The sequence below is a fragment of the Apteryx mantelli genome, chromosome 17 (genome assembly GCF_036417845.1).
Source record: "Apteryx mantelli isolate bAptMan1 chromosome 17, bAptMan1.hap1, whole genome shotgun sequence".
In the NCBI taxonomy this organism is placed as follows: Eukaryota; Metazoa; Chordata; class Aves; order Apterygiformes; family Apterygidae; genus Apteryx; species Apteryx mantelli.
Genome location: NC_089994.1, coordinates 5,813,933 through 5,831,907, shown reverse-complemented (window position 1 = coordinate 5,831,907; position 17,975 = coordinate 5,813,933). Strand labels below are relative to the sequence as shown.

Below are 17,975 nucleotides of genomic sequence, written 5' to 3'. Positions count from 1 at the left end.
GGGATGGTAGACTCCCAAAAGCACAGGATCCCAGGAATACATTTCTGCTATACTAAACCTTATCAGACTGGTTCAAAAAAAAAAAAAAAACACACCACCACCACCAAAAAAACACACGTATCTCCACACAAGAATTTTTCAGGCCTAACCCTGCATGGGCACATACATAACCTGCCTACAGGACTATTCCCATTTGAATATCAATAGCAAGGCTGCTTGATAAAACCTTTTAGTTAGAGGCTATTTGGGCCTTAGAAACTATTGTAGTTTAACTTCCTAAAGAGATGAGCCTAATCAAATCATAGCACCTGTCTTTTGGGAGCTTTTAAACTTCATCAGTCAACAAAAGGACAGAACTGAAATATTCAGGTTGACTATTATTGAGGGGCCTTAACAAGAAGACATTAAGCCTGAAGAGTTTTTCAAGCTGCTTCGCTCCTTGTTAAAAAGTACCTGTTAGATTTTTTTCTGGCCTCCAAAAGCCTCTTGATTTGGCTTCAGTTTAAGCACCAATTTAGGTTAGATACAGCTAGCTTCAAATCTCAGCGAGATTTGACCTCTCAGATAGAGTGCCACCTCTCCTAGCTTTGGAAGTCAGGAAAAGACTCCAGGAAAGAACAGCAGGTCTATCAGCTGGTGTGAACAAGTGTTAGGGCTATAAACTGGACCCAGCTAATGAACCAGAGGTTTCTTGCCCTGTCCATCAATAACTGATCAAGTTATTGCACTTGTCCTTAAACCTGCCCCAACGGGATGAGAAAGGATATATATATATATATATATATATATATATATATATATAGCTTCCTTAATTCTCATTAACAGCTGTGTAAATACAAACAGAATATGAGCAAATCAGCTTCAAAAATAATCCCATATAGAGATCAGCAACACCCTGTGATGATGATGACCCTGCTCAGCCCAAGAGCTCACCTCCCTAGTAGCAGGAGTCTTCAAATGTTGGCGTAGGCTAAGGCATGCTGTCTGCAAGACAGGAAAATATTTAAGACTTTTTTTTTTTTTTTTTTTTTTAGATTTTCTTTTAAATGCTATGGAGTAACTGGAAATGAGGTGGCCCTTTTGGTTCCTAATCCTGACTTTGCTGCGTTTCATTTTTCTCTTGAAAAACAATTAGTGCTGAGCAACATTTCGGAAAGGTGGGGCAGCATGGGGCAAGAGCTGTGTTTCTACACCAAAAAAAAGCAGACTGGATCAAGCTGAACAGTCTGTGACTTCTCGTAGCACTTGCTGAATCTTTTTGCCAAGCCAGAACTACCCTCACCAGCAGCAACACTTTATGTCAAAACTTAGGAAGCTTTGCTGTTTCCTATTTGATTGGGTGCTTTACTCAGAAACAGACTTTATTGTTTCAGGCGATTTGTTTAAAAATGGGGAGCCAGGCGGAAGTACAGTATTTCTTTGTAAGCTAAGTAAATGATCTCATTCAAGCCTAAGCAGAGTTTTGGTGCTGGCTAAATATACCACAAAAAAAAAAAAAAAAAAGCAGCGGTTATCCACATTGGTCCGAGAGTGGTATTTAATTTCCTTTATGAAGTGCTTTTAGAGGCTTTGAAGGTTGCTCAGCACTACAAAGTTCCTTGAAATGCAGCCTGTGATCCTGGCTCTGTCATGCTGCCTCCATCCCTTGCTACACAATCTCTACCAAGTGGAAGACACTTGGAAATGAATCAAACAGGGTTTTATTTGCTCCCCACATAGGCAAGTGCTGCAGTCACTGCCAAGCTGAGTTTGTCATCACCACCTTGACTGGCATAGACCCAACAGTAATATTGGTGCCTGTCACTCAGTGAGGCTATTAAAGTGTCTGTGTACATGCACACACTTCCATAATTCACTGACCAGCTCCAGACTGCTTATGGCATCATGGACCATCCGTGGTCTGTTGACCCACCGCCTTAAATTAAAAGCTCTGAGTCTGAAATTCACTCTGCTTCCATGTCTGGGCATGCCAAGTGCTAGCCTGGGTCAGGGTAGCCAACGCTACTTTAACAGCGGCAAATACATCATGCTAACCCAGCTTTTCAATCAGGCCTCAGCCAGACTTGCTTTTCCAGGGTATGTGACCCATAAAAACAGTCCTGTGTTTAGCAGGCTGTAGTGTTTCCAATTAAAAGTTCTGATGAAAAAGGTGCATGCAGACCCTCTAAGGTTTACAGCGATCTTTAGATGACAAGCATTGAGGAACCGAGCCCAAGTTTCTGATGAATGTCAGAACTTGCGACTGGTAATGGGGAGACAGAGAATCACAGCGTAGAAGAATCCTGTAGTTCCTTAGGCAAAGGAACTACAGACAAGAGTAAACAGAAACCCTGACTTTAGCAAAGCCTTTGACACAGTCTTACATGGTATTCTTACAGCCAAATTGTTGGGGTATGGACTGGATGAGCAGAAAACAAATCTACTGGACCATTGGGTGCAAAGGGTGGTGATCAGAGGGATCTCAACCAGCTGGAGAAGGGGAATGACAGGCACCTCATGAAGTTCAAAGGCAAAGTCCTGCCTCCAGGGTGCATAACGCCATGCAGAAGGGCAGACTGGGGAAAACTGGCTGTAAAGCAGCTTTGCAGAAAACAGTCTGGAGGTACTGGTGAACAACAAGCCAAACAAGAGCCAGCAGCATGTCCTTGCAGCAAAGGAGATGAACTGCACCCTAAGCTGCACGAGCAGAAGTGTAGCCAGTGGGTCCAGGGAACTGACTCTTCCCCTCTATTCAGCACTTGTGAGATCACATCTGGAGTACTGTCTCCAGTCTCACTGATCACAAAGGACATATTAGAAGTCCAGACACTGCGCATAGGAGAAGAGGAAATAATGCTCCATCACGACCACCTTATTACCATTTGATGAGAATGTTCCACCAAAAAACCCCAAGGACAACAAACAAGTTTCTGAATCAGGACAGCCAAGGTCTGAGAAAAAGCTGAAGTGAAATACTGATTACTTGTGGTGCCCTGGAGCTAGCGATGAGGAGCTCATAACAGCGCAAAGCCCAGTAGTGCTATGAACAGAGTTAGACCTGTGTTAGCAATTGCATTCGCTGCATGCCAGATGACACAGTGTGGAGGAAGAGCAGCAATATGTTATCATCATAGTAAAAATAGTAATATATTTGGTTGGCCTTATACAACAAAAAGATCACAATACCAGCATTTATGGATATAAGTACTACGGGAGCCTTCAATCCCATGCTACTAAAGAGCTTGCTATGTGTTGTTGCACATTCCTGTCCCCTCCCCCCGCTCCAATTTACGGCTGCACTTTCCATCCATAATTCAGGCAATTCAGTTTTTGCCTTGAGGCAGGTTAAAAGTCATTTGTTTGGTCTTAAGTGGAGGCCAACCCCCCCCCGTGACTTTTAGCACATTAGACACCCCTGAGTAAGAGCACTGCACAGGTTACATAGAAACCCCATTCATACTAACCAATTTCCATCACAGCTTCACGCCCTCATTTCTGACTGACCCCCAGCTTGTGCTTAACTACGTTCCCCAACAAGCAGCAGTATCCGTGAGAGCAGCCAGCCCCCCACAGCACAGGGCAGCTCGCTGCTGAGCCACGGGATCGCAAGGTGCTGCTGATGCAAAACCTCCACAGCAGAGCCCAGCTAGCAGGCTGCCTCTGCCTTTACTCACTGTGGTGGGAGGGCTCATGCAGGTGGGAACAGTGCTGGTGGAAAGCCTTGGATGGGGCCTCCAGCTCCTGGCTAGTTCAGGATGGCCAGAGACCCTACAGCCCTCTCCTCATGCTAAGAGGAAGCAACAGGCATTGCCCAGGTGTTCCTAGGGTGCTTTAATACCCAGCAGCATTGCCCCACTACCAGTCCTTCTGATCCAGGGTAGGAGCCATCTCACCTGAAAGTATTTATTTATCTCATGGGGGAACCACAACAGACACAGCTGGCTGACTTTTAGCTCTCTGCATTATTGTAGCTGAGTTGTCTCAGGTGCAGGGTGAAGCCTGTAAAGCCCAAAGCAAAATATAGTCGGTATTGGCTGCTGATGCTGTACAATATGTTTCAATCTAAAAAAAGGAAATGAAAGACATTGGACCAAGCAGGTTTGAGGGCTTTGAAGGGAAATACATCAGTATTTCGCTTTGAAATGACTTCAGGTTGAAAAATTGCCTTTGAAATTTCAAAAGACTAAAATATTCTAAATTTAAACAAAATGTTTCTCCCTTTTTTTTGGGGGGGGGATTTATTCAAGCCACTTTTTGGACATTTTGCATTCATTTCAAATTTTGATTTTTGATTACTCTAAAAAATGCAGCATAGACATAAGGTTTTCTAGAGAGAACCCAAAATACCAAATCTTTTTTTTGTCTCGTGATGAGTTCTAATCCCAGATTCAGACAAATCACTTCTCTTCTCTGCCTCACTCATTAAAATTCCCTACTTTATTATATACCCTAGGGACTAGGAAAACCCAACAATGAGAAATGAGGAAAACAAATCCCTCAGAATCCCTTTAGATTCTCACATAATCACAGGACTCCAGAAACTGGCATCTTAAAAAAGAAAAAAAAAAAAAAAAACACGCACACTTTGCAAATCGCATGAGACCCATCATAAAATTGTCAGAGTTGGCAGCACTGTAAAATCTATGATATTGCGGGCTGGATTTATGACCAAGAATTCCAAGGCTTTGGGTTATTTTTTCATTCAGCCCTTGAGGCACAAAGGCTGTTTTCTGCTTTTGTCCACCGCTGACCTGGGACGCGTGGAGGAAGGACGGCTCTGGCCCTGGCATCGCTTCCGCTGCCCGAACCAGCGTGCCCACCTCCTGCAGCAGCACTCGCGGGGAGAAGGGTGCCCGCAGCCTTGGGGTGCCTGTCTCTGCCCTGCCAAAGTGACCATGTCGCTAGGGCAAGGCTGATCGTCGCAGGGTTTTGAGCTGCTGATTCCCGCAGGTACCGGAGGGAAAAGCCGCCTCCCCAAAACACCCAGCGGTCCGGCTGATGAGACTCGAAATGTGCAGGAGAGCCGATAGGAGCACACAAAGAGCGCTCTGTTTGCCCACCCAGGGCATCTGTAAGCTCCCCAGGTACAAACTACGGTAACTGTAAGGAGTATTTTAGCCCAGGAAGGCAGCTGAAAAAACAACACTTACAACCACAGCCTGGGAATTCATGTTCACTCTTTAAAGGATGTTTTTAGCAGAGGTTGGGCTGGGTTTTTTTTTTTCTCTCTTTCTCTGGTTGAAGGAATTGCACAGCCTGAACTTATTTATTATGGTAAAGCCCTGTTTTTCTACTGCCTGGTGATGTTTCATGGCTACTTTCCATGCTGCTAGCATACCGCCTTGCTCCAGCACTGTCACCAAAAGGACCAGGGGAGATGTTTGGAGAGAGGGAGGTTACCTGCCTGGGAGGAGGAGGATGGGCCACCACTGACCCCCTCAGCCCGCTACATCAGCCCTTCTCCCTCTGCTTTGTAGGGCTTCTCCCTCTGTGCCAAGCTCCTTCCTCGCACAGCGCCAAGGTGAACCCATCAGATCACTTCTCTGAACTCTAAGCACAGCTGGTACTTGGCAGCAAGGGACAGCAGATGCCTTGAGTAGTTAAATGTTGCAACTCCAAGGTCCGTCTTCTCTGGAAAGCCTTATAGGCTGTTGCTGCTGAAGGAAAGGTCAGGACACATGGTGTGGGTTTAACCCTGGAGGAGTGGTTACGTGCCCAGTAACAGCAGGTGCTGCTCACCGCTCTCACCACTGTGACGTCCGTGCGACTAGCAAGTCCAGCTCCCCCGGCTCTCTTCGGTGGTAAAAGCTGCCTAGATCCAGCCCACTGCCAGCACCTTTGGTGTTGCCTACAGTGCTGGGAAGCCACCACCAGCTCTGACTTTGAGGATTGTTTTATGATGCCTGGGACTTATAGGCAAAGAAGAAAAGGGTGGTGGTGGCTGTGTTCGGTCCCTTGTGCCAAGCTAGACTGGTCTTCCTCATGTTTCAAGCCCTCTAATGGCTGAATTGCCAGTTTAGCTCCGAACAAGGTGAATTTTGCAACCTCTTTTGTCTCCTTCTTTCAATGAAAGTAACTCCCATATAGTTTTTTCCTCATTTTTGTTTTTTATTATTATTATCATCCTCATCATTCTCTGTTGCAGAATCAGTCTTTAAGAAGAGAAATGAAGGTAATTGCTTCAGGCTTTGTAATATACCATCGCACCCAAAGGGAGAAAACACCCTTCTTGACAGCTCCCAGTGTTGTTTTGGGCCAAGTGGTGAGTTGGTGGGCTGGTAAGAAATACAAGCTATTCCTCAAGGAGCAGGCGCAGATAATGCACATTCACTTCCCAGCCAGGACTGAACACTTGCCTTTGAAGAAATCCCCTCACCTTTTTCTTCCACATCCTATCTCACTCATTACTATCCTACTCATTCAAATTAAAGAGCAGGCTGTGCTCATCCACTAGCACAGCTGGGGTCAATTAATTAAGGCTAAAACCCAGAAATATCATATTGAAGCTGTAGCCAGCAACAGACTCTTTGAGAAGAGTAGGAGAAGACTATACTGTGTCCTCCCACCCATCCTCGGCTCCATCCCAAATTCTGCCAGTCAGTGCAGTAGGGACTTTCTGAGCCAGAGGTTGTGTCTCTCCCACTCATGTCGAATTGCCACTGTCAGGTCTACCTTCCTCCCATTTATGCTTCTGGCCTTACTCCTCATGCCAGCATAGCTCCACAAGGCTGTGGCCATGGGAAGCTCCCCAAGTTCAGCAGTAAAAAGTCCAGAGACCAGAGACCATCGCAGCATTGCAAGAATCCACCTCATCATTTCCCTGAAGAGCCAAATAAATAATGCAAGGAGCACAAAGGAAATTAGTCAGGTTGAAAGCTTGAGGCTTTTCCTTCTGAAGCTTGAGAAATAATTTACCATGTGGGTTTAGTTTCCTTAATACTCTTTAAGATGCATGGCACACATTTCTGGTAAGACCTCTTTACTTATGGAGTAACCACTGGCCATTTAATTACATGTAAATTACCATATAGTGATAAGATGATTACATGATTAGCAGTGGGATAACGAAGCCTGGAAAGTACAATGTAATTGACAACTAAATACAGTGTAACTTTTTATTCCTTAACTCAAAATGCAATTTAGTCAGTCATTAATCTTGGATAACTGCATATTCTGGAGAAACAGCATGTGATTTACTAAGCAATGCAACATTTGAGTAATTCTCTGGGGGTAGCCCCACCAAGAGAAACGGCTTTGCGTATAACTTGAAATCCCAACCACGTCCACAAAAGGGTTACATGATTCCTATGCCTCCTTCTGCCTGGAAAGGTGGCTGATAACCAGAGACAGCTCCCAGCAAAGTCACGGTAGCACAGCACCCCGCTGGACTGTGCAAGTCAAGTCTAACCCAACCCTGGATTCAGTGCTTGCAAGTGGACAACAGTAAAAGCAGAGACAGATGAAGGAACACAACAGTGTTGCAGCTAGCTCTGGATAACCCCAGTGGACACCATCCCCCCAAGTCCTGCCTGCCATAAGGTGGCTGGGTGGGAGCATCCATTGCTAAGTGGCTCTACAAGTCCTACTTGCTTTCTGGTCTCCTTCAAGTAGCCCTACATTCCCGGAGCACAGGAGGCCAGCTAAGGATGCTGGTCACAAGTTCACGGTGCAGCTCTACAGTCAGCTGAGTTGCTGCCCGTGGGGTGGGCTAGGCTGGACATGCTTCCTTGGCCAGTCCTACCGCCTGGCTGACCTGCTCTTGTGGATGGTCATACAGACATCTGGAGGGATCTGCCAGCCGCCACCAGTCACGCCTCTTTGATACAGCCCACTTGCAGTCAACCTGTTTATTTTTCTGGCGCCAAGTTTCCATCTCATTTTAGATCTGCGAAGAGTGGGTGCTCCTGTTCTCCTTCGCTGAGGCTGGGATGTGCCCCACACTACCCATGTGCCAAGGGTGCCACCCCCCAAGATCACCCCTGCAGACCTCATCTGCATAAGGAGCTGGACCAGATCCTTCTCCACGAGAGTTTCCTGGTGCCACCCCAGCATCTACCTGGATTCCCAAGGTAGCTCCCAAGCCTACCTCAACAGGAAAGGTGGCAAAATGATACTATCTGGAATGAGCCTGAGAGTGAATCCCCCTCCGTGTCCTGATTTGGACGGAAAGGACTTGGTGGACCTGGGCTTACATCACCTCCACGCTGCCTCAGGCCACTGTGCCAGAGGCCTCTTTGGGCAGGGGCAGTTTTGTAGGTGAGAAACACACAGCCCCAGACACGGCATACTCAAGCTCAGCTCATCACCTCCTAACAGCTTTCCCCATTGTGACGATGGACATCCACTGGAAACAAATAAAAATCAAACTTACAGGCATTGAGCAGAAAGAACTATTTAAAAAAAAAGGCAAACCAAACAAAAGGTGGGCAGGTCCCTTGCACTTCAGAGCATGTGGTATTTATTAGACATAAATTGGCACACAAGAATAGGAAAGAGTAGCTAGGTAGGGATTTTTTTTTTTCTTCTTAGCTACATGGCTTTGGATATCTGTCTATAATCCCTCCCACACACATACCAGCATTCCCACGCATTCACACCCACATTCTCATTTGCTGATACACAGGTATGCCTCTTTTGTTAATTAGAATTACTTTTAATTAAAAATATATGTAAATTATATAGAGAAAGTGTGCACAGTTTAGAGAGGGAAAAAAAGAAGAAAAGAAAGCAGACTTCAGTATCAATAAAATTTAAACCCCTCTGAATCAGATGCTTTGTTGGCTTTATGACATATTATTACTTATTTGAACTCCCATGTATAAATAAATAGTACCAGTAAATTTTATGCCTGAAGATTCCTGCAGTAGACATTTTTACTTACACAGTTTTGCTTTTTCTTCTCTTCTTGCTTCCCCCACTCCCATTCTCCCACGATCATTTTCTGCTCCGTTTAAATACATTTGCTTAATGTCTCACTTAACATACCCAGAAGAGTATCCCTTTTTTTCTTCTTTTCCTTTTTCGAGAGGAGGGAAAAATAAAGACTGATAAAACAAAAGTTGAGGATTACAAACTAGCGGCATCATCGTTTTTAAGAACGTAGTTTTTCCCTTTGCTGTCCGCATCTCTTCTCCCCTCCCTCTCTTCCCCTTTGCAGCTGGCTCGCAGCCTCGCTGTCCTCATGCCGGTACGAATTCGGCAGGAGACAAGCTGTGGATGTTTTCCAGTTTGAAAGATACCCCAAGCTTGCACCTGAGAAAGTTGATGGAAGAGAGAGGCAGAGAGACACGAAGGAAAGAAAAATGAGAGAATTACAGCACACAAATTGGAAAGGAGATGAGTTTACTGGGCTGGTTCCTTCCGAGATGCATTTTGGGGCGTGCGTGGCGTTTATAACGAAACATAGCACACTGCGGTGAGCAATTTCACTCATGGTACAACGTCTGGTCGAGGTAGGTACCTTAGTTTTCTCATTTGTGGGTTCATAATACCTCTTTCTGTTGAAAAGTAACAATACTAATAAAAATAAAAAAAAACACTCCAAATCCACCCTTTTAAGCCTTGCTGAAAAGGGTCGGTGTCTTTTTGAGAAAATTGAAAGAAAAAATATATATATATTATTATTTATTATATAACATTGTCAACATCAACACCACAAAAAAGTAACATCCTAGCTGTTTTCGTTCAAGCACTCTGACTCTGTTGAGAAAGGCAGCAGGAGTTTCGTGTCCCTTTGAAAACCAAAAGAGCAGGAGGGCAGGGGGGAAACGAGGACACGGGGGTTTCGTGGCAGCAACACAAATTCTGCGGGAAATGTGTCAGGGGAGAAGTGTGTTGATCTGCTCATTTTCTTTCGAAACAAAAGAAAAGGGGGGCAAGTCACAACGAGGCCGATGAACTATTTCATCTGTGGTTTCAAACAGCCGACGAGATCAGTGCCTGTCTCTCTCGAGTGCTACCGGTGAACATTCAGTTAAAGGAGTCTCGCAAAACGCTCTTGTTTTATTACCGACTGGGTATTTTTCCTTTTCCTTTTTTTTTTTTTCCTCAATTTTTCATGGCTGATCCTCTTGCACTCTCCTTACTGCCTTGTTAGCTGTTCTCGCTCCACTCTGGCACCATGCCCACGCCGTGCACCGAGTGGTACTGGTGGGGCGAAAGGGTTCGAGGCACTCCGTGGGAATACAGGAACTCTGCCGGCTGCAAGCTGCTGGGGGGGGACTGGATACCGGTCTGAGGTCCGCACTGCCGCACGATGGGCTGGTGAGAAACCGAGGTTTGATGTTGGAACATGCTGTGGGTATCTCCTATTTGGGGGGAGGTATGGTTGGCCACGCTGCCAAGACGGGGCATCAGCGGCCCGGAGGTGAAGTGGGCAGAGAAATGCTGGTAGGGTAACCTGTCCATCGGCTGCATGGCAGATACTGTGCAACTGCTGTAGGAGGGCACGCTCGGCCACGTGTTACAGCTGATGTCTTCTAGGCTGGGCACGGGGTCCGTGGGGGGAGCCGAGCTGGCGTACATACATGCTTGGCGCTGAGCTGATTCAGTCCTGTATGAAGTGTTCAGTCCCTGCTGCTGGGGGTAACTGGACCTGTAGAAAGGATCCTCTTCTGCCGGAGAAGTTTCCATGTAGGGCTTCTTGTAGGGATGCTCGGTGGTGGAACATTCCTCATCTGTTGAGAGAGAAAAATCCTGGTAGCAAATAACAATACCGTACCCTCAGCTGAACGTCCTGCTCTGCCATCTGTCAGTATTATCCTCATTTTACCAAGGCCACAGCCTGCACAGAGCTGATGCAGAGACTCTTCTCAGTCACATCAGCATAAATCCAGACCCATTTCTTGGAATCGGTCTGAATCGATCCTGCTGCAACAAAGTGGAGTATTTGACCCTGTCTGCTGAATTAGGGAGGGAGGAGGATTAGCTAGGAGCTCTGGGAGGAAAAGCAAGGCTAAAAGCTGCTGAAGGGGTGTTGAGACTTAACTTTCTTGGTGAAATCCCACGCAAGCCACAGCACCACCAAGTTCCTTGTCTCCTTTTGGCTGCCAGCATTTTCATCAGAAGAGTATCTCCTGCCTGCAGATACACTGTGCCTAACAGAGCTCCGCTCTCATAACTGAGAGTCTCAGAGCTGATGCTGTTAATTAAAAAGGCCTTTATAACAATATATTTCCACGATAAATGACACAAAATGGAGATCACAATAAAAATCACCCTGGGACGGCATCAGTGATGGCAGAGGTGAGATATTCAGATTTGGAGTTTTACAGCGCCAATCTTTAGTTGTGCCAAGGGAGCTGGGCACATAAATTCGCTCAAGGCTTTGTGCTGCATGCTAAAGCCAAGTGTAATGAAAAAGAAAAGTAAATCTCACAGCTAGAAACAGCAAGGCTCAGCTTGCAGAGCTCTTTGTTTCCTGCAGCATCCCTGGCGGAGCCGAAGTCAACAAGAGAAGGAGATAAACAAATTAGGTGAACTCTCTAGAGTGAAAAAAATGATTAAATGAATATATGCACTTATTTATTCATTGACAGGGTCATCAAATGAAATCCAGCTCTGCTGGAATGGATGGCAAAGTTCCCAGGGACAAGCACTTCACCAAGAGATTTTAAGGACGGTGAGGCGAGGGCAGGGGAACTTGTTCTGACCCATATTAGCTTTGCTGCTGCTTCAAGAACAGAAATTCAGGTTCAGGCAGAAAGCCCAGCACCCTTTCAACAATGGTAAAATCTGAAAGAATATTGCAAGAAATATCCCTTTTCAATTGTTTTAATTAAAATACATTTTGAGTCGCAATACTTTTCATCCCCAAAATACAAAGAAAAAGAAATAGTTCCACTAACAGAGCTAAAACCACCTGCCCCGCAAGAAGCACTTCCAAGAAACACAGGTGTTTTTGTTGTGCTGGTCCAACTACAAGTGCCAACTTTCAGGAGGTGCCGAGGGGCAGCGCGGACGCTTCTTGTTTCTTGTAAACATGCACATACTTTTATTGCTGTAAACAGCCATGCACTTTCTCCTGAAAGGTGCACCCACTCTACTTGTGAAATAACCCATCACTCCCACTCAGGTGCCTGCTGAGTCCAGCACATACAGCTGGAACGACTGCTATTATTAGTCTTCTCGGCCTGACAACCCCAGGAAAACTTCAGGTCTTCTGGTGCTGTGATACCCACTGTGGGGACTTTCCCCTTGGTGTCCTCTGATTTTATCTGTAATAGCAGTTGCCTGTAAATTCAGCTGGAGAACTGCAGTCCCGTTAAACACCTTCTTCCTGACAAACGCAAAACCTGCCTCCCTGGTCCCAGCAATGCAGAACCCTTCAGATAATCAACGGTTATCTTGCACCTCTGGCTTCTCTTAAATATAGACTGAGAATAGGACAGGGGAACCAAGCAATGCAATCACATCTTAAAAATAGCTGGAATGGTAAGAACCGGTTTAAGTTCCTTCCTGAACATGGATCTGTAACAGAAGGTACATCTGCAATAATAGCCTGAGCTCTAGCTTTTACAGACAGCTTAAAAGTTTTGGATCCCTAACCCACCACTGAGTTAGAAGAACACTAGGATGGAAAAACAATGTCTTGTAAAATGGGGCATTGTTCTGCTAATAAAGTTTTCAGCATTAAACCTCATTACTCTGCTGGCATTAGAAGTCATTGGCTTGGGGTTTGACTGTTTATTTTATTTTTATTTTTTAAAATATACAACACAAAACAGTCAAACTCTGTGTTTTTCCATTGTGCAAAAATGTGCCTGACTTACAACCTGAGGTTGCGGATTTTTCCATTTAGTCCAGACATTTTGCTCCCTGCCACAGCACAGCCAGGCAGAGCTTCAGTGAGTTACAGATCCTCTTCCAGAATTAATCACAGGTGAAGAAAGAAAAACAAAAACAACTAGCATTTCAGTGGAAACCTTATAGGTGCCTTTTCTTTTGTAAACTCCAGTGATTGCTCTACCGGCCTCTCTAGCTCCAGGCTCATTGATGTCACATATGGGAAGGGCACTGCCAGTCCAGACCACAAGAGATTTAAAGACACCACACCCACCTCCAAAGAGAACACAGTGGCTAATGAAGAATTATAGCTCACCTTACCTGTTCCTGCCTACCTTCTGACCCCTTTCCCTCATGCTTTTTCCATCTATGTAACTGCAAGAAGTTCTCAAGAGAGAACAGCCCATCTCAAATCTAGATGGGATGAAGCAGACCAGAGATCCTCAGCTGGCATCAGCTGATGAATTTACACTGGTCCAGACTCCCTAGTCCAAGCTGGCATTTCCCCATGACTCTTCGCAGAGAAGACGGGAGCCAGAGTGGAGCAGGTGAAATTCATTCCCACAGTGCACAGGGCAGACCTGGGGTGGGCAGGGAACATCTTCAGGCAAGAGAATGGCAAAAGGGACAAGTCAGACAATGCTCTCCTGCATTGCCCTACTGGAAAAAAGCCCCTTAAGGAGCCATTTCCATTTTGTGCAGTTTAGAGTCATCCCCACCTGTTCCGGTGCCTGGACAGTGCATCCCAAGGCCATAATCCTCTTCCTGAAAGTCCTCTCACCTTCTCAGCATAAGATGGACATAGCAGAGAATTGTCTGGTCTGCCCTGGGTTTATTTCTTGATGTTGGTTCCCTGATAGCATTTCATTGTCTTTTTTCTTCTTGGCACTGAGCCCTAGGAGGTGCTGGACACCTCCAGGAGATGCTGACACTCCTGGGAGATGCTCACCATTCTCCACTTTCGTTGCTATTTTTCAAAGCAAAGAGTGGTGATCAGCTCTTGTGACCAGCCCCTCGATACTGTGCAAACCTCAAAAAGCAAAAGGTTCTGCCAAGCAGAAGGAAGCAGCCAGCACCTGGGAGAAGCTGCTCCAAAGTGTGTCCAAGGAAAACGGAGCCTGCAGAATGGGGTGGAAACTGGCTCCCTCACAAGGAATTTGATGATCTATCTAATGAAGGAGCTTGAGCGAGAGCATAAGCTGTTCCAAGATTTCCGGTATTTACTACTTCCAGCTGCATTGTAAATACCACCACACAAATGGCTTTTTAAATGGAATTTCTCAGTTCCAAGATCAAGTCCATCCAGAGTGAAATACAAACATGTAAAATCTCTGGACTGCAGGGTACGCTGGGCCCACCTCTTCCCTTGGTATACATCAGGAGAGCTCTTTCCGGTTTGTGACATTCAGCTCCCTGGGACCAATGACAATGAAGAATGAGACCCAATTGTTTTGCTTTTTAAAACTTGCCCACGCTTCGAAGGCATAACAGTACTTTCATCTTGACATTGTGAGGGAGACACAATGGATGATTATCATTAACATTGCTGCTTTACCCAGTGTAGCTTCTGACAAGAATCTAGCAAGAGTCTGAATAGCCAATCGCCGTGTGCAAAGCTGGCAAGGGTTGTCAAAGAAGAGAAGAAAAGGGCCAATCTGATCAAAATGTGCTTCCCTAAAGAGTAAACCAGACCTGCTTCCTAGGATGTGAAACCTAAGATGTCTTACGGCTATGCTAGCTAAGCTAGCAATTGCAAGGTTTGCAATATGGCTGTGCTGCATTACAGGGGAATGTGACAGAAATGGTTGTGAGGCAGAGACATTCAACACCAAAAACTGGAGTCTCTTACAGAGACAGCGAGTTGCCAGTACTGCCTGCAGAGGAATAGGAGGCACCTCCTGATGGAAGAGTAGGTTGCCTGTATGAAGCTGCTGAAACTGCAGCCCCACAAGCAATGTGGCTACACAGCACGGAGCTAGGTGCACACCAGCCACCAGGTATCTCCCCACCTTGAGGGCAGTTTCTGTTTCATTTCTGGTGCTGCAGCAGCAACCTTGCTTTGGGCTCCAACCTTTCTCAGATGTGTCTACCCAAGCTGCAGACACACCTCCAGTTGCAGTGTAGCTCAAGCCATGGACACCTCACTGGATCTCCTAATGCTGGCAGGATGAGCAGAATGTCCTCCAAGGAGACCTCATATGGAGGGTATCTGACTTCTTTTCAGTCCTGGTCCTACAGTTTCTTCAAGTCAAAGAAAAACTAAGTGGGATAAGGAGAAAACAGCTCAGAAAATGAAGAGGTCTGTCCACCCTAACAGTGCCTGTCCTTGAAGAGAAAGGAAAGGCATTGCTGTATCACCACTGACCTCAGTAAAGCAGGAAGGAGATGAAAGATATATTCTTCCCCATGGACGGGGTCATGTGCAAGCTAAGTGGCTCAAGGATACGGTCCTCACTGGTTGGAGCCGGTGAATTCTGCCTCGTTCCCTCTTCTCCCTCAGAGTGCCAACATGACAACTTTTATAACGTCCCGAGGGAGAGACTGTTCCAGTCGCCTCCTGTTCAGCATCACAAGCATCCCAGAAATCTGCCAAGTGGTTGAGATTGTGTAAGGCTGGGAGGGAGCAGAGGTTTAGAGAGATGACATTTTAGTTCACGAGAAGCCTGAGAGAGAGGAAAACACAAGGGAAAACAAGCCCTAATGCTGCAATTGGGAAGTGGGCTAAAATGAAAGACAGAAAGCAAGCTGTCTACTGGAAAGTCCTTTTGGGCTTCTCAGAGCATAGAAGTGAGAGACAGAGAGGTGGAGAACAAAAAGAAAAATGCCAAAACTAACTGAACTTTACCATAGCTTAAAAATCCATATCAAGAACTGAGGCAGTTCCTTGGTAGGATACAGTTTTGGAGTTAATCCATCCTTTCAAGACCGGTCTCTATGAAATACCATAAGCAATCTCTACATGGAGCTGGGATACGGTACTGGACAATTCATGCCTTGAGGACTGCCATTCCCCAGCCTCCCAGCCTACGACATGTTCAGAGGGTGCCAGGAGCAGCAATCCCCATTATACCGCACTGGGGTTATTCCCAAAGTTGCATCCCTGCACTGCTGCCCAGGCACCAGGAATTCCCAGATTTGGGAGTCTGGGACATGTCCTTCCTTCTTTACCCTGAAGAGGATCAGCTGCTCCCTGAACCACAGAGGAGCCTTCAGAGATAACATCCCCTCACAGCCCTGCTGCTCACCCATAATGTAATGCCCATATCAGATCTCTAGAGCAAATCCATCTTGACTTGACAGCTAAGAACAACAGTCACCCACAAAGCTATATCTCTGCCTTGAGTCACCAAAAAATAGAAGAGGTTGAATAAGGTGCCTTTCAGTTGCTAGAATACAGACCTCTTCTTAACCAAGCTTAACCAAGACTTTCCCTCCTGATTAAAAGTAATAGAGGGAAATACTATGAGATGTCACAGCTGGAAGAAGTATCTGAGAGTCTGTCATAGAAATCAGTTGAGGTATTTGTTAAAGAAAGTAATGACAACAGCTGGTCTGGAACCCAGCTGAATTGCCCTCTGCCCTGCGAGCACTTGTCCATACCCACAGCCTTGCAGAAAGGAAATAATCTGCTTGAGACAAATCTTAAACTGACTGAAGAGGAGTCAATATGTTTGGGGCGCTAATGATGCAAGTAAATCAATCAAATTTCCAAGCCAGGAAAAGGTCAGATATGTATCAAGAGTGAACACACTGTTATTTTCATTTTTTTGTTAGATTGTGAGGCTTGTTAGAAATTATGCAGAAAAAGGTTAGAGTAGGAAAGTGGGAGAGGTGTGAAGAAAAGCTTAATATTTCACTGAAAAAGGAAGGACTGGGAAAGAAGAGGAGGAAAAAGAGGAATGTTATGGGTAAGATTATTCTTCCTAGTCTAATAAAGATCCTTGTTCAGTGCTAGAAGAAAGTACCATGCTCTGTCTGAGTTTGAGATGAAACCTTGGATCACATTCTGATTTATCTGAACCAAATTGCTCATCTCTAGTTACTTTTTTTTTTTAAATTAATTTCACTTTGCAAAGAGCTGTTTGGCAGCTTATGTTGGCTCTCTGTTTCCCATTAACTTTGTGTTTCTTTTCTTTAAGCCCTGGTGGCTGTTTTCGATTTACTAGATGCATGGGGAGGGGGAAAAGCACAATAAGGAAAGCAGCGACTCAGGCTCCTGAGACGTACAGCTTCGCGGAAGAAGCCAGTGGTATCGGACAGGACACTGCTTCTCTTTGATTAAAGCATTTGGCGGCTTTGATAAAAGGCCCTTAACTGCTTGTGCCACTCAAGCCATCGTGGAGATAATGAGGGGCCATCAGCAGTACAGACAAGGACTCTCTTTGCCAGTCTCCCGCACTTTTGCAAGGGCCATGCAGGCCAAAAGGGGCTGGGGCACTTATTACAGGGCAGATAGTCGTCTCTTCTGTGACAATAAGAGGAAGTGAGATAATTGGGGGATTGAGGGAAACCACCCATGGAGACACCACTTAGCGGGAATCCCAAAACTGGAAGGAAACCTCTGTTGATTCCTTATCGCTTTACAATGTGGAGGCGAATGATGAATTGCCCTGCGGTGCGGGGACACACAGCAGCCACAGATTGTCCAAAGGGTTTATTGGCATTCAGGCTAGCTTGTTTTGTTTAGTTTTTGCAAAGGGGAAGAGGACCGGTGAAAGCTCAGCTCCCAGGGCAAAGGAGCACTGAGGCCAGATCTTGGGCTGAGGGACGCCAAGGGTGAACGTGACCTGCTTTCCCATCACTAACAGTGGGGCTTTGTGGCAATCCAGCTGCGTCCCTGTGGTTCACACCCACATTCACACACCACTGTGGGGGTAGGGGGATAACACACCACCTCCAATCTTATGGGACACTCTGGGAGGCCATTGCTGCTCCCGTTTCCCAACCTTGGAGCTAGCTCAAGTCCAGCATCACAATTTCAAATCACAGTTTTGGTACACCCTATATGAGTGCAAGGGATCCAGCCAACTGCAGGGGTTAGAAAATGATGCCTCTGTTTTCTACTGTTTGATTCGATTTCACATCAGGAAAATATTAAGATTCTCAAATTTTTTTTATGACTCTATATGTATATATACATGCACACACATGTGATGAAACAGTGTTCAGAGGATTTACCAAGGATGCAAGAGACTTGCATTTCCATTAGCCCT

The 17,975-nt window shown here is 45.7% G+C and overlaps 1 protein-coding gene across 3 annotated transcripts in view; it reads right to left on the bottom strand.

Annotated features, from left to right (window-relative positions):
* Positions 1 to 8,410: 8,410 nt before the first annotated feature.
* TBX5 (T-box transcription factor 5) overlaps positions 8,411 to 17,975 on the bottom strand; it is a 44,336-nt gene continuing 34,771 nt past the window's right edge. For 2 of the 3 annotated variants that reach the window (XM_013939714.2, XM_013939713.2), the window contains exon 9: positions 8,411 to 10,655. In XM_013939714.2, the coding sequence (XP_013795168.1) occupies positions 10,072 to 10,655 (584 nt within the window). In that variant the 3' untranslated portion in view covers positions 8,411 to 10,071. 3 annotated transcript variants of the gene reach the window in all.